We start from the raw sequence: 26952 nt of genomic DNA, 5'->3' as shown, positions 1-26952 counted from the left end.
CTCAGTCTGACCTCTCACCGCCCACAGCTCCCTCCTCTCACCTCCCTCCTCTCTACTTACAGCTACTTCCTCTTACAGGTCCCTCTTCTTACCCTCACCTTCCTCCTCTCTGCCTCCTCTCACCCTCACCTTCCTCCTCACACCTCTCTCCTCTCACCCTTCCGTCCCTCCTGTCACCTCCTAGTTCACAGCTCCCTCCTCTTACCTCCATCCTTACAGGTCCCTCCTCTTGTCAACCCTCACCATCCTCCTCTCACCTTCCTCCTCACATCTTGAATCACGACAGACTGAATTTAGACAAGCGATAAGATGAAAGAAAGTTCCTTATACATTACCCAGGCTTTAATCCACCTGTATTCATTTTCAATAAAAACACCATCACATGATTATTTAAAAAGAATTTTATTTTTGTAAACACATTGATTCATTTTGAAGTATGGGACTCCCCATTCACCTGTCCACATCTGGGTTCTCCCGTAGAGTGTAATCTGGCAGTTTCCACAGTCATTCATACATAGTAGTATGTAGTACAAAAATCAAAGCTTTTTTGGTACATCAGAGAGAGAATACTGCAAAATAGCTTTGGGGTCAGACTAAGGCTTGAATTACTTCCTGTCGGAGGCAGATGGTGGCTTCGATTTTGACTTTTGCCCCCCAGGACCTCACTAGCTTACAGTTATCTGCAGGACATCTCTAGCCACTGACATTCCACAGACGGGAAGAAGAAGACAGGCTGAGGAGGTCTGTGATCGGGATGATGCTGGAGGAAAAGAGAAAAGAAGGCTAGTTAGCCTCGGCTACCAACTGTGATAAAGAAATACTATATAGCATATCTGTCTGTTAAAGTAGATGATTGTTTGAACAGAATACTGCTTGATTGGTTTTACTATTGTGTGTTTCCTTCCATGTGAGATGAGTGTTGGCTGGCTAACCTTCCCTCTCTTCACAGAACCTGCCTCTCGTCTGTTACGTCCCGAGTGCAGCTCCTCCACAGCCATGAAGATGCATTCATTTGTTAGGATAAATAAACAATTTGTGTATCATTTCATAAATGTTTTAACTGTCTGTGTCAGAGTTACACTTGTCAGGCTGAGCTCAAACTCAGCTTATAATTCAACTGAATTGCAGTTTAATTCGATAAGTAAACCAGTGAGATTGTCCAGATGTTCTTTTAGTGATGGAGCCTGATAGAGAGGTGACACCACAGCTTCTCTAACCAGCTGCTCTGTGTGTGTTTGTCTCCAGTGTAACAATGTTCCAGTATATAGTGCAAGACCTGATCCAGAACGCACACTTGAATGCAAACAAACTGTTATTATATTATATGTTATTATATCAAAGCTATTGAGCTTCTGTTTCTATCTTCAAACACAATCTTTCTATGAACTAAAGTGTCTCTGTCTCTCTCTATCTGTGGAGGAACGGACAAGTCCTGTACAAGCTTCCAGAAAACGGTTTCTCTTCTTTCAACTCGGCGGCTCCTCCTCCGAACACCGTTCACACAAAGTAAGCTCTGTCGCTTTGGTCAAACTCTACTTTTTTTTGACGGGCTCATGATCTTTGGCAGTGGTCACCAACTCATAAACAACATTCACCTTTAAAAAAAAAAACAAGAATATTATAGTAATCCGTCTTTTTGAATGAACAACACAGCACCGTCTTGTAGTGTTCTGCTCACTTTAGTGTTTCTTCCTAAAATGCTTGTGTTTTTGTTCTGTGCTCCACAGAAAGAGAAAGCGTGAAGGCCAGCACCACGATGGGCCGTACGTCAAGAAGCCGCCAAACACCTTCATGTTGTTCTTGAAGGAGCAGAGGCCAAAGTGTGTGTCTGACATGAACAGCAGCGGGATGGCCGCTGTCAACTCCGTCCTGGGACAGAAGGTAAGTGTGTTTGCTCTGTGAGACACTCCGTGTTACACAACCTTCATGGCAAGTTTGGTCAAAGATTCTGCTGACGTGCTTATTCTTTATTGATCGGTGTCCAAGAAAACTCTTTCCTCTAACTCTGAATCTTCACATCTGGAAAGCAGCTTTTGATGATTTTCAGTTATTGTCTCATAACTATAGAAGACTTCTTAATGCAAACTGTTCTGACACAAATGCACCGTGGGAGTTTGTGGAGCCCGCTCTCACTATTGTTGTCCTCTTTCCACAGTGGAAGTCTCTGTCCAACAATGAGCAGGCCAAATACTACCAACAGGCAGACAGAGAGACGTGTACATGCTCAGCTGGTCACCCAGCAACAACTACGTATGTACGGCTCATGTTAACACCAGAATACTAGAGCGTATGAATCAAAGTCACAGAAAGAGTCTTGTTTTTATCAGCTCACGTCAGATGGAAAGTTCTTCGTGGGTAGATTCCCTCATAGGGTCATCTGGGCTTCATTAGGTGAAGACAGTGCTGCAGCGGATGACCTATTTGCTTGCTCTCTTCTTTTTGAGTTTCCTCTTCTGTCATCCGTTGAATGCATCTCATGACACTATTCTTTTGCTCTTCTCTGGGGATGGTACGTTTGAAGACGGATGGGACAAAGTCTTGTGACGGAGGTTTATCACTCTTTTTCCCAAAAACGTAAGTAAAGACACATGTAGTTACAGGTTTATTAGATGTAGAGGTATAAAAGTCTGATCATTGTTAAAATAAATTAGAATTAAATATTGCTCTCTTCTTCGCCGCAAACTGAAAATAACCCTACTTTTGATTTGTTACCTCAGTAAATAATGTAAACATGAGTTTATGGTCTGAATTGCTAGTTTCAAGTCTTTTTCAATACACTGTCACGGGGCATGATGGAGGACTCAAACGCAGACCAGGCAGAGCAGTGTGAAGAAGGTAATTTAATGAACAATAATCCAACAGCAGACTTACAGGACTCGGCAGGGGACACCGGGAACAGGACAAGCCGACCGGGCGGGTAGACATTACAAGGATCTGGCAGTGAGTGACTGAGGGGCAGGAGTTTATGTAGCGGGAAGAACAGGTGAGAAGAGTTGTGCTGATGAGGGGGAAGTGCTTGATAATGATCAGAGGCAGGTGAAGGGAATTAGGCTGAGGGAGTGACTGACAGGTAGAGTGGAGTAACACAGACACACAGAACACAGAGGCAAAGCCTAATCGTGACATACAGCATGATGTTCATTTCATAAAAGATGGTTCAATTAGGAGTAAAATAGACAATAAACCAGGTTTTACCATGCTTTCGGGCGGGGCTATCTTGTCATTGACAGGCCGCTAACACAGTGTTGTCTGGTCTGGGAGTTGTCAATGTTTTCATCTTACAACTTTAACCCGTTAAAAAGATTATTTTCCACGACACACAGAAGCTCATGAAAGTTAATATCTTATTCAGCATCGGGTTGTACTTAGCTCCACCCTCTCGTGTCGCTTCTGGTGGCAAAAAGCCCAAATGGTACATTCATGAAATTTGAGCCTTTTAGGAGCAGAACTGAGGTGCCTGGGCAGTAATTTGGGGTTCAGTGTCTCGCTCAAGGACACTTTGACATGCTGACAACAGGAGGATTTCACTTATTTTTTTTAAATGAAAATATAAATATAATTGCATTCACCACTACAAACAGTTTTTATTAGCTGCGAGTTGATTGTGAAAGAGAAAAAATAAACAAGTTATCCTCTTCCTCTGCCTTTATGGCAAAACAACAGCTTATAACCTGCATGGCGCACACCAAACAGTGGTGGAAGTAACTAAATACATTCAGAAGTTAGTTACTTATACTTGGTACAATTTGTATGTGCTTCACTTCACTTCAAAATGTCCAAGTTGATGCTACTTTGTAACTCTACTCCTCTACAGTTCAGAGGGAAATGTTGTAATATCCTCCACTACATTGATCTCACGGCTGAAGTTATGAACCTGTTGGCCTCATTGTGAGGCCTCTGCTCGCATTCCCAAACTAAAAAGACTGTAGTTCTCTAACTACAAGTTCTATTTCAATACATTTGATGTTATATTAAAGAGAACACTTGTGAGATTTGTTCATATGTGTAAATATTGTGTATATTTTACATAATTAAGTTCAGATTAAGTATCTATTATCTAATAATATATAATAATATATCAGTGATAGCTGCCTTTTTTCGCGGAATGAGTATTTTTGACTTACTTTAACTTAAAACACATTACTTTAGCAACACCTTTTTCAAGTTGTATACTTTCACCTAAGTAAAGGATGTGATTACTTCTTCCACCACGGACCATTACAGTCTTTTTTATGTAAATCAGTTTCACAATCTGTCAAACAAAGCCAGACAGTGCTGTGAGCAAGATTTCAACCTGCACAGGGAATCCCCATGGATTCATTGCGATTCCATTGCGATTCCATAGACTCTTAGAATGATCATGTTATTAATTAGTCATCAGGACTACAGTAAGCCACAAAACCCAGTACAAGCCTATCAGAGCCCCCCCACACCCTGTAGAGATAGTCCTTGTTTTCCAGCCTGTCCCACTTGACATCTGGATCGTATTGAGAAATCCTTCCATCAAAAGTCAACACATGGTACGAATCAACAAGGTTGTGTGTGTGTGTGTGTGTGTGTGTGTGTGTGTGTGAGAGAGAGAGTTACGGTATATCGGATTGCTTGTTTGATTTGTTTCTGGATTTACTCTGGCCCATTTGTGTCTCTGTGCTCCTCTGTATGTGGATCCTGAGCAAACATTGATTGAGGAAGAAGCTTAACACGGTTGACGGTTATTTCCACCGCCCCAAACATGAAGACTGGAAATACAAGTTTTTCACTCACAGTGATTTGCTTCTGGCTTTGTATTGCAGTAGACCGAGCAAAAGCAATGGACAACATGGAGGGGAATGCAACCACTTCTGAGGTGAGAGATGCATGTCAAAGGATTTAGGTTGTTTGATGTGCTATATGTAGTATGATGCATATAATCAACTGTCTATCACATGTTATATACCAGGAAATTGCACCATATATCAGGTTCCCCTACCTGTATGTGTAGTTTTTGTCTATGGGTACTACAGGGGTATACTGACAAAAAGACAAAAAGTAATCATTTGGCTGGTATTTTATTATATTTCAATCTCTGTACTTTGTGGCTTGATTGTATTTGATGTTATTGAGCGTCATTGTTTTATCTTGTATATAATGTCTATCAGTGTTTATTAGTATTATTCCTTATTTTGTCTAATTCAGCTGACTTTGATCATTTCCAGAGACCCATCCGTAGCTCCAGATCTCTGTGTGCTGGTGAACAGGAGTATGTTCACAAGAGGAAACAAGTAGTTCTGGAGTCACTTAGCAGCCTGGGAATCAACTGTACGGCAGTAAGGAAGACAATTTATTTGTGTCTCTGTCCCTTTCTCTGTCCTTTGTTTGCTTCATCATAGAGAAAAGTTATTTTTCTTTGGGAATGTGTCGTGTTTGCACAGATCTTCTCCTGCACATGTTTATAATGTGACGACCTTTCTTTTTATAACAGCGATGTCTTTTTCCTGCATGACTATGAGCACCGTAGACCCTCATGGGAACACAGTAGTCTCTAGTACATCCTCAAGTCATGTGAATCTGTATTGTTAGGTAACAGGTTCTGCAGCATCGTACTAGTTCCCTTGAGAAAACAATAGACTTCTCCATTCGATTTTGGATTATTGCGAAAAATAAGCTCTGTGGCAGACACAAGTGTATGAATCTTACACGTTTTGTTCAGCAAGATAATCATTGCAAATTAACACCACTTTTTTTACTTTTTAAGCGTGAATGCAATCAGTAGAAGTAAAATCCTAACTACCCTACTGTCGCATGTATACACATTGAGGCTCTAAAGACTGACTAGTCAGCATGATGACACTTTGGACTCTCATAGCCACTTATTAGCAGACGCTTTTTTAATCCACATAAAAAATAAGAAAATTCACAACACTGGAACACAGACACAGAGACTGATAATAAGTCTGGACCAGTGGAGTGCCTGGCAGGAACAGGCAATCCTTCCACTGTCAGGTTGAGTTTATTAGCCATGGCTCTTTGATCACCTCACTGCGTGCCATGGGCAGAACAGAATCTTTATACACCAGGAGTTCTCCTCCTATTCCCACACACCAGAGAATAAAATGAGTCATGTTGTTCCTCAAAAAGAACGTTTGCTGGGTCCAGCAAGTGCAATTTTAGACCACAACACAGATTAAGAATTGAGTAGTACAATGATTAAATGGAGTAATTTACAACTCGAAGACCAAAAACAGGCAGATAATCAAAAATAATCAAAAATGCTCAACACTGGTGAGAACTATACACAGAGAACAGGGCAGGAACGTAGACACCAGCAGATCAACTGACTCTGAAACAGGGAAACAGACTAAATGCACAAGATGCTAATCAACTAATGAAACCTTGGTGTGATAGAAAACAGACAAAGGCAGGAAGTAAAACCAAACATGGCACATGAGGGAAGTCACTCAAAATAAAAGAGGGAACTAAACTATCACAAAAACGTGAATGTTTATGGTTGGCTTTTTACACCCTGAGCAATAGGGGCACCCCAGCCATACTATTTGAATAAGGTTTCAGTTTGACAGACAGCAGAGAGAAAACAGTTAAAACAGCTCACATCAGAGTGCATCAACATATTCTATTGTTTCATGTCTAGAAGAATGCAGAGCTAATACAACAGCATCTACTAAGAACTTCATAAACCACCCTTACAATGGAGTTTGTAAAATAAGATATTATCTTATCATTTACTTTACTTTATCAATACATTAGCTTAGCAGCTATCAAATGAACCAGCTCTCCTTTATGTTTCCAACAAGGATTCGGTTCCCCACATCGCTCTGCTGGCCTCTGGTGGGGGTCAGAGATCAGCCGTGGGTCTGGTGGGTTCCCTCTATCAGATGGAAAAGGAAGGTCTGTTGGACAGTTTGCTCTACCTGGGAGGAGTTTCTGGGTCAACATGGTAACAATATTCACACTTACACACACATTTGTGTATGAATGAGAACTGAACAGATGGACAGACCAACACACAAAACAGAACAAACAATTGGATTAAATTCTGAGATTTATTTTACAGCATTCCAGTGAACAACAGAGGTGATTCGAGTAGAGAGGAGTATGACATGCAATACTCAAGACTTAGATCTTACTGGTACATGGAATGCTAATGTAACCTCTGTGGTAACAGCAGGTTTATTCCACATCTGCATTTATGACAAAGGACATCAGTAGAATGGTCATCAACAGCGCATGCTCTGTCTACTAGCGAATCCTCCGTTGCTTTGAGGATTACCCATAGTCCTTTGCGTCTACTATTCAGTGCAGGTACAAATTTACAACAGCAGGTAGCGTAGTTTTCCCATTTAGCGGGATTTAACCTGAACCTGTTCAGCTAAATTTATGTTACACTAACGCGAATTGATCAATTAGGAAGCAGTTTGTATGCTAAAACATAACTAGTTATCAAGCACTGTATTTCCATTAACACAACCAATAATATAGTTTGGAAACTGCTCCTCGAAAAGGTCAACAAAGTAGTTTCAGGAAAAACTACTTTGTTAGGTTGCAATGTTGCAATGTGGTCGTGTCATTCAGTAAAGTGGACGTGTTGTGTAGCCTGCCAGACCGCAAAAATAACCTTTTTGAAGCATTGGTTCATGTGTATTAACCAGCCAGGGCAGGAAGGCCCTAAAGCCAGTTGATTGCCCTTCAAAGAAGGGCAAAAGAGATACAAATAAAAGCATGCACACACACAAAAAATGATCGTAAACATGGCTGCTCTTGGTTTCTATAGCATAGAGAGGACGGCCACATGAAATGTAGCCAGGGGTTGAGTTTTACATCCATTAATAATGTTTGCTTCTCTACCTGGTTTTGCTTTGGACTGATAAAATAAGATCATTATTGTTTTTACATTTGGCTTGAAGAGCTTGGTTAATGCAATAGTTCAATACAGAAAAAAAAGCTCAATCTTATTCCCCATGACAATTCATCTTGACCTATGCACTTCTTCTCCTCTGATAGGTCCATGTCCTCCATCTACAGTGACCCACAGTGGAGCAGCAGCCTGGACACAGCAGTGTCCAGTCTGTCGGGTCCTGGGGTTGAGCTGGAGGCAGCTTTGGCCTGGTTGGGTGAGAGGGCAAAGGAGGAGGACTTCTCTCTCACTGATATCTGGGCGGTCTTGACCTCTGCTGGGATCATGAAACAGGTACCAGGTCAAAACACGCACACTTTTACTCATATGTCCCATTTTAAAACGCATCACACTCTGTTATGAAGGTAGTCCTTAAAAACATTGTGTTTCATCAGATGGACCTACGGCGTCTTTCAGATGAGGCCAGCAGAAATGTCACCAACCCTTACCCCATCTACAGCGCCATAGAGAAGCACTGCTTCTCATCTGGTCCTATAGAAGGTACACATTCATATACAGAGGTCACATTAGGACCTTAGTGAGTTATTAGCCCTTTTCACACAGCCAGTTGGACCATTCACTTTGTGAAAAAGCAAAGCCAGCGTGAGGGCGGATCTTCTTCACGGCTGTTTTACAGAATCTCAATGTGAAAGGGGCTGTTGACTTGCAGGTGTAAACAGACTTTCTGTCTCTCAGGAAAATGGTTCGAGGTGAGCCCTCACGAGGCTGGTTTCACAGAGTTGGGTTTCTTCATCGAAACGTCTCTCCTGGGCAGCAAATTCGAGAGCGGAGAGCTTCTGGAGCAAATGCCGGAGATGGATATGGTCAAACTACAAGGTCAGAATCAGAGTCCCCGTTATTGGCCAGGGATGTGTGCACATATTAGGACAGCTCCCTGATGTTCTTACACTGAACAATACAAAGTGCATATGTGGCAGGGGCAACACCACCTGGGGAATTGCACCCCAAGGGTTATGGACATATGAACCTTAAATATTGTTTGGAAAATTGATGAGGAACACAGATTTGTTACTGACATATGACAAATGTTTTGTAAAATTAACCAACGGTTTCTTGTTTGGAAATATTCTGCAAACGTTTTTTGAAATGTGAGAGCCAATGGCAGGGTGGCTTGAAGCGGCCATTGCTTGGGCATTCTTCAGTGTGAACACTCTGTTGGTAAAATCATAATAATCACCCATTCAAAAGGCAGTATACAGTACATAGTGATTGAGTGTGTAGTATACAGTAGGCCTACGATTTCAAACACAGCCGAGGGACTCAAAAGCACAAGCGGAATACCTATACAATATATGCAGATGTTGATACTGTAGATTGTTTCATGCATAAAAGTTATCAAACTGTGTGTGTGCTCGTGTGTGTGTGTTGAAACCATGCAGGTGTTCTCGGTAGTGCGTTGGCTGATGTGGAGACAATCAGAGGGTTGATCCCTGCCTGGCTGAAAGGTGATCACAGTTTGACATTGTCTGACACACTAAATGTATTTTAAGACACTGCAGGGATAAATATCATGTTGTGTGTGTGTGTGTGTGTGTGTGTGTGTGTGTGTGTGTGTGTGTGTGTGTGTGTGTGTGTTTCAGTGCCTGGACAGATAGACAGTGGTGCTGAAGAGTACCTGCGTGTATACAATGCCCTTGATATACTAGTTGCTCTTACCAGAAGCACCGTTAAGGATCCTACTGCTCTGTCTGACCTCGACAAGCTGCAGGAAATACTAAAAGGTAGTAGTAGCAGTTATGACCCTGCTCAGATCATTTACTTTAAAGTGAAACTATTAAATACAATTGTTTTGGTAGCTGCCAGCTAATTTGTAAGATTACAGCTACTGATAACCTGAAAATGATGCTATCAATGTTTCGTCTTCACATTTCAGTGTTTTTGTGTCCGTGATGAAATAATGACACACATTCTGATTCAAAATGCCACGGTGTCCGTTCAAATCTTTTCTTTTCCAGACAAGGTCAAACTTAATGAGTCCGCGTGGCTGGAGTCAAAAAGTTCAGAGGAAAGAAAAAGTCTTTCTCAGCAGTTGATTACGGAGCGGCTGGCGGCAGTAGAGACCTGGAGCGAGAGTCTGGAGGATGGAGCTTTCAAGACACACGGTCAGTGGGTCAACGTTGTAGACAAACAGACCCATTTTAATGTGATGTAAACATGGTGTGTATTACTTTTCAATGTTTTTCCCCAGTCTCTCTGCTCACGAAGCAGGTCCTTCCCAAAATTATGGCATGGGAGTGGGGAACGACCAGAAATTTCCTCTACCAACACCAAGGTGGGAAAACAGACCCCTTCATCAATTGTTGCAATTAACTTTGGTAAAAACGTGACTTTGTTCATCTGGTTTATGGCGCTTGATTTCCCTTTACCTTTGTTATGACTTTGTTTTCAGTCAGTTTGGATTACTGCTAAAGTACCACAACTTCATTGCCATCACAGCGTGCAGGTTTTGATTGGTTAGTAACCGCAGGAGTGAAGGGAGTGCTTGGATCCTTGGATATCAGGATGAAAGGCCCCAAAAACTAGCTGTTCTTACTTTTTGGTTTTCATACGTATTCAACAAACAAATCTTGTTAGGTGAGAGGTGATGGTGGGAGGATTTTTTCTTACCACTTGGATAGAACAATCGTGTATCGTGTAAATCACTACATTCTGGGAAATATGCCGAACAATGGGTCAAAACACTGCGTATTTGAAAAGTGTTAACCTAGATAATAGGTAGATCTAGATGAACCCTAGACAATGAAACTCTCAGGAGTTTGTCGAGACCAAAAACAGACCTAAAACTGAGACACATGTGGACACAAACGACTCTAAACGAGTGCTCCATATCTATTGGAGCTATTTGCAAGTCTTTTCTTTAATGACGGACATTTAAAAAACAGCAACATTATATTTTATTTGCAAATGCAATACAATAATGAAGAAAATTATTCGTAAGTAGATTAACAAATAAATAAGTTAAAACAAGCTTTCCTGAAGTTTGGTTGACTTGAACAATTCTTAAATGTGTTTGCTGGGCAGATTCAATGGTTCCAACTTGCCTTCGCTCTCAAGAAAGATTCCACCTGGTAGACGCTGGGCTGCTGATAAACGCAGCTTACCCTTCATTTCTGGGAGAAAAGAGGGACATTGACCTCATCATCGCACCAGAGTACAGCGCTGGGATCATGTTTGAGGTAGGCCTACGGTATGATTATGGATTGACTGTGTTGTCATTTTAACATGTTGTTGGTTGAGTACACATGACATGTCTCTGTTCTGGGAGAGGGATCCCTCCTCAGTTGTTCTCACTGGGGTTTCTTCCATTTCTTTCCCCATTAAAGGTTTTATTTTGTATCTTTTTCTAAACCGATGCAAGGGTCCAAGGACGGGGTGTTGTGTGCTGTACAGATTGTAAAGCCCTTGAGGCAAATTTGTGATAATCCACAATATAAGTAAAATGAATTGAATTGTTTCAGTCTGCCTGAACCATAAATTAAAAACTAACATGCCTGTAGTACAGTGCTATATATGGGCCTTTCACTGCAAGCCAATCAAATCAAAGCTATCTTGTAGATAATATAGTAGAAAAAGTGCTATAAACCTATTGCTTAACAGTCAGTAATATCATTATGGAAAAAAGAGAATTTCTGGACTTAATGCGACCAAGTCTGCGGTCCATTTTAGATGCTTTAATGTATTTCTAATATAAATTTGGATGATAAACATTGGTAAGACCTCTAATTACTACTGCTAATCCCTTTACACAAGTATCTACTTAAAGTGGTATCTGCCTCTACCTAACTCAAGGGGATTTATTTCCAAGACTTTGTTCCAGAGAATGAAAGCTGTGAAAGCTGTGAAATAACATTCACCCTCTGCTCCTTTCAAAGCCACTGACTCTTGCCAGAGATTATGCAGCTGAGGTGAAGAAGCCTTTCCCAGAGATAGACGACAAAATCCTTGAGGAGAGAGACTGGCCAAAGGACTGCTACGTGTTCGAGGGAAAAGAGAACGAGCCCTCCATCATTTACATGCCACTCTTTAACAGAAGAAACTGCAAAGGTCTGTCACACACACATGCAGACTTTTCATGATTGTTCTTCTCGGAGGCCGAGCTGCTGTGGAAGTGAAAATGATACCGTGATTATTCGGCATTATAGTGAGGCAACAAGCAAACTAAAACATACGATAGGATACTAAAATGTCTCCATTCATCCTTGACTTTGATATTCACTCAGAAACATCAGTAGACAAGTTTATATTGACCTATTCATTCCATGTTTTCCATGTCTGGATTTGTCTTCTATGGTAACAATGTAGCCGTTTACAGGTCCTGATTGGTCCACATGGCCTATAATACATTTCTCAAAGTAGGGAACACACACACATTTATGAGGTCATCAGATAATGGATTAAAAAGACAATCTTTAAGCCAAAATGAAGTATGGCTTAAACTGTTTTATAATGAGCTTACAACTAACTCAGCTAGCTTACTTTATGTGGCAGCCGTAGCTTAAAAAAATGAATCAGAACTGATGGTTAACTTATCAGTACCATGGATTCAAGGATAATTTATTGTCATTATGCAACGCAACAAAATTCAGTTGTAGCCCATTTACAACACAATAAACACACAACAAACAAAACAAAAACAGTTTTGCATTCCTGTAGTTTTTTGGATCATAAGGAATGTAAACAGCAGCAACATGTGAACACAGAGTCCTCCTCCTCCTTCATTGACTCCTTTAATTTTCAGTTCATTTTTAAGAAACGCATCTCTGTCCAAATATCTGTAACGAATCTGTGGGCCCTTAACAATTATACACCATATATTAGGCTTTTTAAGCTTATATTTCCTGGGGTGTAATTCCCCAGGTGGCGTTGTTGGTTCACTTTCATTTCCCCCCCTAAGGCCCCTAAGGCCATTCACATGCTTGGATCCGTAGTGTGTCCTGTAGCCTTCATGATAAACAATCAACTCTGTTAATCCATCGATTGATGTGTTGGGAACAAGCACAGATTTTTGGTATATACATGGAGCAAACTCAGTTCTGGGTTTGAGTGCATGATAGTTTGCCCTGACGCACAGTACTGATAAAAGACAAGGGGAGCACAGACTAAATCCAGGGAAAAGAGGGGGATAACCAGGGACAGGTGAAACTCATAAGGGCGGGGCAGACAATCACAAAGGCAGGAAGTAAGACAAGACACAAGAGGCGAGGACATTCAAACTAAAACAGTAAACAAACTACAACAAAAACCCCAGGACCATAGCTACAGAGCTTCACTTTTAGCAAGGTGTCAAGAAGTAGAAGGGTAGCAGGAGCCTAAACCAGTGTTCGCTGCTTTGTTGTAGATGCAGAGGAGGTCAAAACGAAGATGGAGGAGTTCTCCACCTTCCAGGGTCCCTTCAGCCTGGAGAAGATTGAGTTTGTGTTGGAGACGGCTAAAGCCAACATAAAGAACAACAAGGAAACTCTACTGGGGGAGATTCAGAAGGCTGTTCTCCACCGCCGCAAGAGGTAGGGATGGGTGGGTCAAACCTGAATCTCACATCTCCACATGAAATCTGTGGGCTCATTGTGTCTCTGTGTGTCTGAGGAAACAGTCTGTGTGAAAGGAGATGGACTGATAAAAAAATAATTCAGTTCCCGGAGTTTATATAATATCTGTGTGTGTGTGTGCTTGTCTGAGACAGAGATGTGGATGGTTGACGGAAAAATAACTGACTGATTAAAAATGTAACATGTCCACTTCTCTTTGCTTCTCCCCACCAGGAAGTCTGTGCTGCGCTAGATCTCTGATTTCATCATGATAACTCAGACACTGTGCCTGAGGAGGCCGAGAGAGCACAGCATAACACAACCAATACGTAATCATGTAACAGCATATAATCATACGATCATTGAATGTAGTTTGTGAGCTATGTTTCCAAAAGTATATGGATACTACTCTTATCATAGCTCTTAGTTTCAAAGAGGGGAGATCTTGCTGTAGCAATAATTGGCAACAATTTGAACAAGGTCATATGCTGTTTCAACATGATGATGAAACCCTGCACAAAACCAGGGGCCTGTACCACAAAGCAGGATTTGGGGTTAGCGAGGTAACTTCAGGGTTAACTCCGGGTTCTCAGTTCACTGATTACCGGGGTAGATCGCCGTGGTTACTTACACTGAACACCTAACTTGCTCCAGAGGAGGAAAGTTGGAGATAAGAGATCAACTGGTAAGAAGACACCGCCTACTGACCAACCAAAGCTCGCTACGTAGATATCGGAATTAATGTTACACAAATACAAAGAAGTTTAAGTCATAATCCAGACAAAAAGCAACACAGTTTAAACAGACTCATGCAACAAAAGACGTCTGTCAATAAATCGCTGACTGTGGATGTGTAAATGAACAGATCTGTAATATCACTGTCTCACCTAGAGCCCGATAGACCTGACTATAATTACATGTATATTTTAGTCAATAAATATCTTGCAGACCTATTCTCATGCTGTGAGTGTGACATTATTTCAGCTGTAACCCCAGCGGTGTGAATCAGCATATTCTCTCATCATACCTTCATTTATGTGGGTCAGCTTGTTGAGCTGTGTGAAGCAGTTTGACATGTTGGAGTTGTTTCTTACAGTAACAGGCTGGATGCAGATCTGTTCATTTCCGCGAGAACGAAAATCAGCTCACGGTGAGAAGCATTTATGATTTTTTGCGGTGAAGCGGTTTGTTGTGGTTCTTGTTGACTGTGTCTCTGTAATGGTTTGACGGAGAGAAATTCTGAATATCTCTGGATTCTGTGTCGAATTCTCCCGCTCTGTGATGTATTGGTTGTCCGTGTTAGCTTTTAGCTTTGTGTTCGTAGCCTTGTCCCGAGTGCGTAGCTCGCCGAGTCATGGCGCAAAATACGTGATATTGTGGGTAGGCTACATCTTCTAGTTGATTATCATAGTTTGTGTATAATTGTGTTTGGAGTGTGTAAAATGGCTTGGATGATTATGTTGCCCAGAATCTCTTCTTTAACTACGTATATCAAATGTGTGTAACATTCGTTTCTGAGAAGTGCATTGAACGACACTCTGTGGGGGGGCGGCTGCTATCGGGTGAGGAGAGTTAAATCATGATTTGCAAGATATGAATAATAAAAATTCCGACTGAAATTTGCATTTTTTTAACACACTAGACACTTCTTTACATCTCCTGAAGTTTTGATGTTGGTTAGCGGTCGAACAACAGCAGATGTCTGAGTATTTGGTGGGTATAGGTCAGTCTAGCACACAATTCCTTGATGTTGCCTATGATTTTCTGTTTCAACTCAAATATGACGTCAGTTTTCCTTTTTGTTCACTGAAAAACTAAATAAATTACAATGAAATTACATAATAAGGAAGCCCAGGTCAGCAAGGTGTGAAAATCTTTCTTCTGAAGCCGCTGGTCATGGTCCCTCATACGTTACCATGAAGGAAAAATGTGTTCAAATAAAATGGAGTGAGGCCAAAAAGGGATTGATTTCTGATGGAATACCCCACAGGTCTTTTCCAAGGAAATTATTAGGAAAATGCACGCCTGTAAAAGGAGGTGCTACCCTTTTGTTTCACCATGTAAGGGTTTTGAATGGTGTCTCAAAGTTAGTGCTAGCAACTAACCTCTGGCTCTAAAAGTATTCACACCAGTCTAAAAGTCTAATTTCTAATTGTAGTTAACCCCCTAAGGTTGCTATAACCTACGAAATACAGGAGACGCTCAGTGTCTTCCACTGTGGCCAAACATTCTCAGCATATATACTGTGCATACTTACCCCATTTACTAAATGTTGGTATGTCATCATGTCACATGTCATCCTATAAAACATCTGTCACACTGGTTTCGAATGAATGAACCCTATGCCTGCACTAGAGGTCGCACAACATCCACAGGCGGGAGTTGTGTCTTTATGTGGGTCAATACAACCCAGCATTCATCGAGGCCAGCTGCATACAACACAGTAACTCGAACCCCTTTGCGACTATGTATTGTTTTTTTAAATAAGATGTCTGGGCGATTTAGACAGTAAGATCATCACTGAGTTTTTCTTTTTTCTTCTGAAATTGTAATAAAACTATTGAACCTGACACTGTTTGCCTGGGTTGTTGTATTAACTCTCTTTTAATTGTTTCCTACATAAGTATGACTTCATCGTTCTTTGTGGCATTTCAAGCACTGATTTCCCAATCATAATCTTTGCTGGTATTTTGTATATCTTCAGGTGAAAGAATTCTGTCATAATACAATATCGTGAATATTTTGTGTCTGTTTCTGTGCGTCAGTGAAGTTGCCTGATCCGCTGCAGACGAGCGGTGCGCTACACACATCCACCCTCTCCAAACGAAAATAGAGAAGAAGAAAAAATGCTCCATGAACGGATTTCACAGCTAGAATGCCTTCACGGTGGATAGATACAGAGATAGATGCATTAAAGACGCGAGTAAAGATGCATTAAAGACACCGACATGTTGCCAGAACACCAAACCGAGACGCGAAGAGGGACGCTGCCGTGAGAACGGATCTCCTGTGAGGCTTCAAACCATCTCGGCGCTCCACGGGGGGACAGACGTGGACCAGAAGAAGAGGGGGAAAATGTTAAAAGTTGGTCCGTGTCGTCCACAAGTGCGACGCCGCAAAGCGCCGTCCATCGACAGCTGCAGCATATGAGCATGGATTGAACGCATAATGCATGTCGTTTGGGATATATCTGTGATTCTGCAAACATATATCATCTGCACGTCATCAGGTAAGGTGCCAAGAAGGAACGCTCCTTCAAAACAACACAAACACAATAGGAGAATATCGCGTAATTCAAATAGGATATGAAAGGAAATGAAAGGAAATGTTGCGGTAATGCCATCTCTTACAGGAAGTCGTCATTAAATACTAACAGATATTATGTAATTAAAGTGATATTTCTATTCAGTTACTTACTACAGAATATTTGGCTTAATTTTGTCCTCATATCCTGAGGTAAGACTTTACTTGTTGAAATGTGTGGCTTACAGTATTTACACGTGTTAACAGGCTGTTCGCACAGAGAGACATAATAAAGTACATCCCACCAGTCACTGATGAGAAAGAAATGAGATGGCTGAATTCATGCCTCAAAACTCACACATCATCATAACCCAGCACTTTTATCTACAGCGTCTCATGCAAGTGGGTGCACTCAGAGGCAGACAGTATAGTTGCCTACAGTACACAGGGCTACTATACTGTCAGTATGTCAAACAGCTCACACAGTATGGCCGTGTCACGGAGGCAACCATCCATTGAGTCTCATACTCGGGCTTCCGAGTGAGCACAGCAGAAGCTGCCAGCCCCAGTTTCTTAATTAACTCGGTCTGAGAGTGATATTGTCACACTGCCACGTATCAAAATACACTCAATATGACATCTTTGTGATAGATGCTATTAGCACCAGGTTTCAGAAGCCAATATTACTATTTCCACCCGGGCGGAATAGCCAATGTGGCTTTTTACACGTGGATGTTTATAGCCAACCTGTTTTCACTCCTAACACGTCAATTAACGTTGTTTGGTCAGTGCTCAGGGCGGCCGGGAGGGGAGGTGGATGGGTCAAAGAAACACAAGACTATCGTCCTGGAAACTGAGGTGGACTAATAATATAATACAATACAATACATCTTTACTGTCCACCAGGGTGGAAATTAATTCTTAATTCTTCGCCTCCCCAAACACAAGAAAGGCCAACATTTAGTTAGTTAACAAATAGACAGGACATATTATACATGAAAAAGCTTCATGTCAGTATCTGTGGCTTACTTCTACTTTGTTGATGGCACTTGGGATGAAGGACTTCTTAAACACATTTTTAGTTGCCAGAGGAACTTTATAGCCCGTCCTGGAACTCAAGAGCTCAAACTGGCTGCAAAGAGGAAAGGCGCTATCTGCCAGGAGACTGCATGTTCCGTAAAAAAATGTAAAGTTAAGTATCCATTTTGTCACATCAGTTGTTAGTGTCGTCAGTCACAAGACTCCCGAGAATCCCTAGTTACATGACTCGTTTGTCACTCACTAATCACGAGAGTTGTTAGTTAATTTATTGTCAAACACGCTCTTTTCCTAAACATAACTAACTGTTTTTTGTTACCTAAACCCAACTTCCTGAAGACGGAAGTATATTTGGAAAAGACACGATGCATGTAAAAAGCGTATATTGACACACGTACAGAACTGGCACTAAAGGGTACACAGAGCGTCATAGTTTGAGGCTTAATGCTACTGACCGAGCTGCATCATTTGAAGCATAGTGTTGATATAGCATGGCAGAGACAAGCACCCAGGTCTCCGTAGCCAACAATGCTATGTGCACCCAACCCGGGCACACAACACTGTTTGTGTATAAGTAGCCTACTGTAGGCTTTTTTGTATTCTCCCTAAACCTACCCAAGTAGTTTTAGTTGCCTATACCTAACCAAAATTAAATTACATAACAGAAAGCTTTTGAAAAATATGCATTTTAAAATAAAGTAATTCGTTTTAGAATCGCCACCTTAACGTGGTGGAGGAGTTTGAGTGGCTCAGTGATCCTGGGAGCTATGTTATCCGGGGCAGTAGCCCCTGGCAGGGTCTCCCAAGGCAAACAGGTCTCAGCGGAGAGCCCAGACTAAGAGCGGTTCAAAATAACCCTGATGATAAGGAGCCCACGGTCTTCAGCCACCTCGCCCGGACCAGGGAAACCGGGCCCAGGAGGGGAGCTCGTCGGTGAGCGTCTGGTGGCCGGGCCTTCGCCCATGGGGCCCGGTCGGGCTCAGCCCGAAGAAACAACATGGAGCAGCCACCCTGTGGACCCACCACCTGCAGGGACAAGCATCGGGGTCGGGTGCAATGCAGACCGGGCGGCGGGTCAGGCCGGAGGCCTGGACAAGCCGATCGCCGGCAGCATAGACTAGCTCTAGGGACGTGGAACGTCACCTCGCTAGCGGGGAAAGAGCCGGAGCTGGTGCAGGAGGTGGAGCGATACCAGCTAGATATAGTTGGACTCACCTCCACACACAGCACTGGCTCTGGAACCAAGCACCTGGAGAAGGGTTGGACTTTGTCCTTTTCTGGAGTTGCCCAAGGTGAGAGGCGCCGGGCGGGAGTGGGGATACTCACGAGCCCCCGGCTGAGCGCCGCTGTGTTGGAGTCCTCACCGGAGAACGAGAGGGTCGCCTCCATGCGCCTACGGGTTGAGGGGAGCAAGGCTCTGACTGTGGTTTGTGCTTATGCACCAAACAGAAGTTCGGAGTGTCCGGCCTTCTTGGAGTCGGTGGGAGGGGTCCTGGAAAGGGCGCCGCCTGCCGTCTCCATAGTTCTCCTGGGGGACTTCAATGCTCACATGGGCAATGACGGAGAAACCTGGCAGGGGGTGATTGGGAGGAACGGCTTGCCCGATCTGAACCCGAGTGGTGTCTCGTTATTGGACGTCTGTGCTAGCCACGGTTTGGCCATAAAAAACACCATGTTTGAACATAAGGTGGCTCATAAGTGTACCTGGTACCAGAACACCTTAGGCCGGAGATCAATGATCGACTTTGTAATCGTGTCATCTGATCTGCGGCCGTATGTCTGGGACACTCGGGTGAAGAGAGGAGCAGAGCTGTCAACTGATCACCACCTGGTGGTGAGTTGGATCAGATGGTGGGGGAACCGGTTGGAAAGACCCGGCAAGCCGAAACGTATAGTGAAGGTGAACTGGGAACGTCTGGCGGAGGACCCTGTCCGGGAGGTCTTTAACTCCCACCTCCAGAAGAACTTCTCACACATCCTGAGGGAGGTGGGGGACATGGAATCCGAATGGACCATGTTCAAAGATTCTATTGTGGACGCGGCCGCTAGGAGCTGTGGCCGGAAGGTCATCGGTAAAATAGAATAATGGTCTCAGGGGCAATTGTCTTGCATCTTTTAGACTTCTTTAACTTTGAATACATTAAACATATTTTTCTGATTATACTTACATACTAAGTTACATTTTCAATGCAGGACTTTTCTGTTGAACCAGAGTATTTGTACAGTTTGGTATTAATACTTTTACTTAAGTAAAGAACCTGAATACTTCCTCCACCACTGGTTCCTGTTTGGTTCATGTGACCTGGTTTTGCATTGAAGCAACAAAGACTCAGATGTATCTGATGTATCTGTCAATTCCCGGTGCGTCTACCTTAATTGTGCTGCTGCTGCCAGGGAGGCTGGTTGCAACCTGCAGCATTGGATGGAAACGGAGCTCTAGCACAGTCAGTGGCAGCCTGAGGCCAGAAACACACAGGCCACTGTTTCCCAATGCTAGAGGCGGTGTACCAAGCCTCCCACATGTACAAATCTCCATTTGGCCTACTTAGAAAGCCTAATTACAAGTTCATTCAGTTTTAGGAGTAGAAATAAACACATCATTGTTTTGATGATTCAAAAGTAGTTAAACCATACAGTATAAATTATATTGACATCAGTGCACATTAATTACAAGTAAGATAACACTGGAATGCTTATTTTTTTTGGCTTGTAGAGATTTATTAATACATCTTTAATATGTTCTAAAACATTTTTCCAATATGCACATACTAAATGTCAGAGAGAGCGCAGATATATTACATTACTGTGTTATTGTTGCTAACAGTGGCTGTGCTAGCTTTTACAGAGCTAATATGGGGATTTCATTGTTTAATCTGACCCTTCCCAACCGCACAAACTATCTAACAAAAACAGCATTTCAATATGTCAGTGGTATAGTTACAGTATATAATTATAAATGCTTTATTGATGTTAGCAGGCCTGCAAGTTTTTGATTAAAGTTGGACTTTACTTCATGGCCTTGTTTGCATCCGCTGCAGGCATGGTTTAAAATGGGGGCACTCCGTAAAGATAGGATGGTTAAATATGAGATGTATGGTGCCAAACGTCAAATATCTTTGCTTGACTTTCAATTTATGAATATGCCACCAATAAGTTATGCCCAACTGGTCCATTTCTGTGCATGGATGACACTGTCATGGTGACATCATGAGTATTATAGTATTAAGTATAAATGAGAGAAATGCTATAAATGAGAGACATGCACGTTTGTTGAAAGAGTTGTCACTATCCATACCTGCCATCAGTATTGGGCAGTAATGTATTACTTAGTAAGACATTACAGTTATGTGTACTATATTTTCTTTCTTTATTTTCTTTGGCATAAATATTCATTTGATGGCTCCAGTTTCATGACTCCATCCTCTCCCTCTTTACAATGCTGCTTGTAAGAATCCAGCTGTAATTTGTTATTAATTAAAAGTTAATAAAATTGAACAGTGAGGGTTTAGTTATTTTCTGTTCTCAGTATGTTTCTGTCTAAACTCCTTTCTTTTAATTTGTCCTTCTCTTCGTATTCCTGTCTTTGCAGTTCAACGTGAGCTATAATCACACAGAGCATTCACACTACCAAAGGAACACGCTTCAGACAGAAGAACTGATTCCTCTTTCTCTCTTTGTTTCTCTTTGCAGCCCAGCCTATTGCATCCAAGCTTGATGCGGGTTGGTGGGCGTATAAGGACGTTGTCCAGGGCAGCTTTGTTCCAGGTAATGGTTTCATAATCAACACTATTTGTCAATGCTATGGGAAGTGTGTGGTCGACGTGAGTTGTTTTCCCAATTTTAAATCTGCCCAGAACTAGTGCTAATACAAATACTTACAGAAGAAATGAATGTGCATTTTTCCTGTTTCAGAATGAGACCCAAATATTTCCAAATGAAGACATGTTTGAGTGTGAAGGGTGTGACAGGCCTGCTGATAAATTTGAGACTGACAGTAGGCTCATTAAGAAGCGTAGCCGGACTTTGACTATAGCTGTTTAAACCTCAGTCTACAGCTAAGTTGACAGCTGAAGAATAACGTGATAATGAGAATTATATATCTAAATTCCTAAATCTTAACCTCAACAGGCCATGCTAATAAATAAAGTTGTTTATGAAACGGTAAAAAATTAGACTAAAGCAAGTTTTCACTGATCAGAGGTTGTAGATTGAAGCCTTAAGTATGTTTTTATATATATAATCTTTTGGTAAGAACCTGCTACATAGATATTTTTATATATGTATGTTGTACGTCCCCATTGGTCCTAAATAGAAATGTGGGTGCACACTAACGTCCATGTCTCAGTTAATTAATCCTTTTGGATATATTTTTTAGTCAACTTAATGAATTTAGTGCTAAATTTGGCATTCTTCTACCACTCCAAAATTGATAAAAATGACAAAGCACCCCACCACAATACCGTATTGAGACATTAAGACCTCGAGGATCACCATAGAAAAATCCCTGCTGTGGTTTGGTATCATGGAAATTTTGACATTTAGACAAGAATGTCCGCAAGAACGTGTGTGCTGCACGAAGCAAGATTAATGCACGTAAGGCTCGATTCAGTTAAGCATTCAACACCATCACCCGCTCCAAACTGAACACCAAACTAGGTGACCTTGGCATCAACACCTCCCTCTGCAGCTGGATACTGGATTTCCTAACCAACAGACCCCAGTATGTTAGGTTAAGCAATCACACCTCCTCTACCCTCACCCTGAACACTGGCGTTCCACAGGGCTGTGTGCTGAGTCCTCTCCTCTACTCCCTGTTCACCTATGACTGCACGCCTGTACATGGTACCTATCAAGTTTGCAGATGACACAACGGTGGTGGGCCTCATCAACAACAACGATGAGTCGGCCGACAGGGAGGAGGTCCGACACCTGGCGACGTGGTGCGCCAACAACAACCTGGCCCACAACACCAAAAAGACTGTTCATGTGGCGTGAGGTCTTGGTCCTGGTGGACCTCAGCCTCCTGCCAGATGGAAGGGGCACGAACAGTTTATGTCCAGGGTGAGAGGGGTCGGCTACAATCTTTCTTGCTCTCTTCAGGGTCCTTGAAGCGAACAAGTCCTGGAGGGATGGCAGATTGCAGCCAATCACCCTCTCAGCAGAGCGGATGATGCCTGCCCTGCTGAGAGGCCTGCCCTTGTCCTTGGCAGTGGCTGCAGCGTACCAGACGGTGATGGACTCAATGATGGCTGTGTAGAAGTGCACCATCATTGTCTTTGGCAGGTTGAATTTCTTTAGCTGCCTCAGGAAGTACATCCTCTGCTGAGCCTTCTTGGTGATGGAGCTGATGTTCAGCTCCCACTTGAGTTATGGTGGAGCCATGTAGTGTTAAAGAGCTTTGAGTGGTCAGAAGACTAGAAAAGAACAATACAAGTACATTCCATTTCTTTGTGCATTCAGTAATATTGACACTGATCTGACCCCATACTTTCTGGGCATTATGTATAGTAATATGAATGGTCCAACATGATATACAAGTGCATGGTTTTCAGTAAAAAAACAAAAACATTTTCTTGGGAGAGGATTTCCAAACTCAATATCTCCTATATTCTTTTATTTGAGGCTCACTGCAAGCCTGATATATCCCAACATGCGGAAAGCGACATCCAGCTAATTTACACACAAAAAGCTAATTTACACACAAACTAATTTACACACAAACACACAATTCAAATGTTTATTGATAAAACAATCTTCGCACTTTCGTACCTTAACATCTGTTACCTGTTGCTGCTGTTGGGTCGGGGCATCATAGATATTGTAGCTTCTTCAATCCTTATGGTTATTAAACCTGGCAGCCCTAATATTAATAGTTAATACATTAAAAGATCAGCTTGGCATTCGTGTATTGATACAATATTGCCACGCAAACTTTTGCAATTCTATGCTTAATAGACCCCAACCCTATTTAAGATCTAATTGAACTAATTGTGTTTGATAGCTGAAGTTAAATGTAATCACTCTACCTCAATACAGTACCAATTTACTGATGCATATTTTTGAGTTATTCATTATTATTACTTTTTTATATGAATATATTAATAAATCTGCTAAAAGCATTACGCTACATATAGCTGTGCCAGCATATACATATATATAATGTCTGCTTCAAGCTGTTTTGGGGAATGAAGCAGGGATACAGTCAGCAAAAAAGAAAAGTAAAAGGTTAAAGGTAAAACTCATGTTACCATCATATTGTGCTTACATTTTCTGTGATTACCTTTACAGTCACAGGCAATTTGTTGAAATAAGAGGGACAAAGCTGTGGGTGGTCAAAAGGAGAGCGGTAACAGATCGGTGCCTGCCAGCCTCAGGGAAGAAGGAACAGAAATCACCATACCCTCCTGAGCTAGATTACTGAAAGATGACCCAACAACGTTAGCAGGGGCAACGACTGAGCCCAAATGATGCAACTTCATTGCTACTTTGCTGTTAACATTAAGGTACTCACAATGACCGATACAGTAAAAGGAGGAGTGAGGCAATGCTACTATGATTTGCCATGAGCTATTACTTTGGCACAACAAATATGAAACTAAATTTAACACAAGATACAGTATGCACCCCAGATGCTATGGAACAATGGTGAGTCTTTGGCTGGCGTAGATGGCAACATTCATAGCTGGTACTCAACTTCATTTCTCCAGTTCATCCAACAGCACCTACTGACATGGAGACACTATAAGGATTGGTCAGGTTCAAGACCACCTGGTTGCTCAAGTCACCCTCCTAAACCCCTCTTCCAACCCCCAATTCCACCTGACATCATTAGATGCAATTGTATTTAACAGCAAATTCGATAAAATTGTTTAAAGCTGAGGATATATATGCCCATTTCAGGCCTGTCTCATCCACTGTGTGGGAGACAGTCCCAGGTGGTTCAATAGGAAAGCTCAGGGAACTGAGCACTGCGCACTGCTCTGTAACAGAGGTGGGTGGTTAACCAGCCATACATTCGTCTTCACCATTAAAGTCTTTTCTTTTGTAAAACTGAAAAACTCTTCCGATGAAGCTTGAATCTCACCTTTGTGTCGCTTGTCCAAGGAAGTTTTTGTGTGTGGTGTCTGTGGTGCCAAGCTGTATTGGTGTGTTACTGCACTTGGTGAGAACCACACTTTGGGAGAACTGTTGTAATTTTGAGAATGACTTGATAATTAGATCCACGGATCCTTTGTATTTACACCTGACCTTAATAAATCTTCTCATTTTCTCGACTCTGCCCATACTATGATCGGATCTTGAGTTAGCAAAGGCCGGCAGAAATGTCAACAATCATGGTGCGTCCCAGGTCTGTGCTCTTCCTTTGCGGAGGAAAGTGTTTTTCAACCTTTTTTAAGCCGCGGCACATTTTTTACATTAAAAAGATCCCGAAGACACACCAACAACCAAAAAAGTTACAAAACGACACATTTTAGCATAATACAGCATGGACCGATTAAGTGAAATAGAACATTTTACCACGGCACACCTGACAATCTCTCATGGCACAATGGTGTGTGCGGTTGAAAATCACTGGGTTATACCTTAAAATAAAAGAAATAAAAATGTTGCGAGGGGAGAGTCGCCGGCAGCCCAAACTACAGGAAGATGAACTTTTAACCTGCTGGGCAGGAATAATAGTTTTTTCAAGTCCATCATAAAACAAAAATCAGATGGCCATATAAACTGGTTTTGCTTGCTGTTATCATGCCTTTAGGGCATATTGGCCATTAAAGGATCCCTTTCTAAAGCATTTCCAATGTGAGTGATGGGGGACAAAGTCCTTAGTAATATGAGGCTTCAGCACACTGAGTCAAATCAAGTGGTTATATTTCAATTTAATCTTTTTAGTACAAAGCGCCCTCTTTGTGTTCTCTGTGTTGGAGTTAGAAATGCCGGGGGCGGCTGTGGCTCAGTGGGTTGAGCATGTCGTCCTTTTACCACAAGGTAGTCGGTTCGATCTCCGGCTTCCGCAAATCTAGTGTGCAAGATACTGAACCCTAAGTTGCACCCTTGGTGCTTCACAGAAGCCCACTGCACCTAAAATGCTTAGCATGGGTTAAATGCAAAGGTCAAATTTCTTCTATGTACATGTCAATAATCAGGCACGCTTTAAAACTTAAACTAAATACATTTTAAGTTTTAAAGGGTGCCTTGGTGCGTCAGTATCAAACACTGAAGAGCACTGACCAGGTGGTGGTATTTGACGTGTTGGAGGGATAGCATCAGAAGAGAGGGGCTTTCATACTAAAAAGACTTTACTAGTAAAAGATGACTTTGAAAGATACTTCGTTTGTCTTACTCAGTCTGCTGAACGCTCAAGTGCTTCAGATAAATGCTGGAAAATATCTTTAAACAGAACAAGGATTGTTGATTTTTTTCATCTCTCCATTAACATTGGAAGTACATTAGGAAGAATGTGTTCAATGTCATTTTTTCATATTATGGGCACCAGTCAATTGTTTTAAGATGAGTTTGAAAAGTTGTGAACCTATCCTTTAAGAAGGTGGTCCAGATGGCATTTATTACTGGCTGAGATTTGAACACAATGGGACCAACTCCAGAAGCACCGATGTGATCTAAATGCGTTTGGCATGCATTTAAACTTCTCTTTACCAGATATCTGGATACAGATCACATGTCAAACTCAGGTGTAAATGTGCTCTATGTCATCTTTAGCTAATTACGTTTTTTTTAGAATCTAGAATTCACTGTGGTTTTGAACCCAGTAGTACACTTATATCAAGGATTTATTCACTTTTCAATTCTACTCAACTCATACATTATGTGTCTGTCCTGTGTAGGTACCCATTCGTCTTCCTCTCACTCCAGTCAGCGTTCTTATGTACAGTATATTTGATCACATTTGTGTCTGGTTGTCTCCCTGTCTCATTTATTCCTCTCCCTCCCCTTGTCTCTATTCTCTCTCATCTCATCTGCTCTTTCAGCTCTGCTCTTTATTCATTCCTACTTTTCCTCTGTTTGTGTCTGATCCATTTTTCCTTTGCCTTTTCTCTCTTTTCCTCCAGCGTCTCCTTCTCATCTCGTCCCCAGCCATCCATCCTCTCTCTCTCTCTCTTTGTTATCCCTCTCATTTCTCTTCTCTGGCTCAATTCCCTCTAGCTTACTCTTCCTTCTAGCCTGAATTGTTGCCATGATTCATTTGAATTTGCTCACGACTTAAGCCCCATTCAA

General features: G+C 41.9%; 2 protein-coding genes across 5 annotated transcripts in view; both read left to right on the top strand.

Moving 5' to 3' along the window:
* Positions 1–2543: 2543 nt before the first annotated feature.
* LOC306709139 (cytosolic phospholipase A2 gamma-like) lies at positions 2544–16007 on the top strand. 3 transcript variants are annotated; one of them, XM_079177184.1, is made up of 15 exons: positions 2544–2574; positions 4794–4846; positions 5196–5306; positions 6792–6934; positions 7999–8185; positions 8287–8392; positions 8588–8728; positions 9292–9357; positions 9493–9633; positions 9868–10014; positions 10101–10184; positions 10934–11088; positions 11785–11956; positions 13251–13416; positions 13672–16007. In XM_079177184.1, the coding sequence occupies exons 2-15, from the start codon at positions 4811–4813 to the stop codon at positions 13688–13690; spliced, it is 1674 nt and encodes a 557-aa protein (XP_079033310.1). In that variant the 5' UTR covers positions 2544–2574; positions 4794–4810; the 3' UTR covers positions 13691–16007. The 3 variants fall into 3 exon arrangements, with proteins under 3 accessions (XP_079033310.1, XP_079033311.1, XP_079033309.1); XM_079177185.1 differs by lacking the exon at positions 2544–2574 and having other exon boundaries at positions 4670–4846; positions 5196–5298; XM_079177183.1 differs by lacking the exon at positions 2544–2574 and having other exon boundaries at positions 4670–4846.
* A 598-nt stretch (positions 16008–16605) lies between these two features.
* LOC306709894 (carbonic anhydrase-related protein 10-like) overlaps positions 16606–26952 on the top strand; it is a gene marked incomplete at both ends in the record, with an annotated part of 47692 nt that continues 37345 nt past the window's right edge. Inside the window, 2 exons of one of the 2 annotated variants that reach the window (XM_079178208.1) lie at positions 16606–16666; positions 21409–21483. In XM_079178208.1, coding sequence (XP_079034334.1) covers positions 16606–16666; positions 21409–21483 — 136 coding nt within the window. Of the gene's footprint in view, positions 16672–21408; positions 21484–26952 lie in introns of both variants that reach the window. The other variant, XM_079178209.1, reaches the window with a different exon arrangement.

The sequence above is a fragment of the Pholis gunnellus genome (assembly GCF_910591455.1).
Source record: "Pholis gunnellus genome assembly, chromosome: 17".
NCBI classification, from domain to species: Eukaryota; Metazoa; Chordata; class Actinopteri; order Perciformes; family Pholidae; genus Pholis; species Pholis gunnellus.
The sequence above is the reverse complement of the archived record's forward strand: the minus strand, read 5'-3'. Positions and strand labels throughout refer to the sequence as shown.

Bases quoted from the DNA above. Each gene is read 5' to 3' on its own strand.
- LOC306709139 (XM_079177183.1), top strand. From the start codon at position 4,733: ATGAAGACTGGAAATACAAGTTTTTCACTCACAGTGATTTGCTTCTGG. The intron at 6,935-7,998 runs GTAACAATATTC...CTCCTCTGATAG, and splicing joins GGAGTTTCTGGGTCAACATG to GTCCATGTCCTCCATCTACA. The intron at 10,185-10,933 runs GTGGGAAAACAG...TTTGCTGGGCAG, and splicing joins TTTCCTCTACCAACACCAAG to ATTCAATGGTTCCAACTTGC.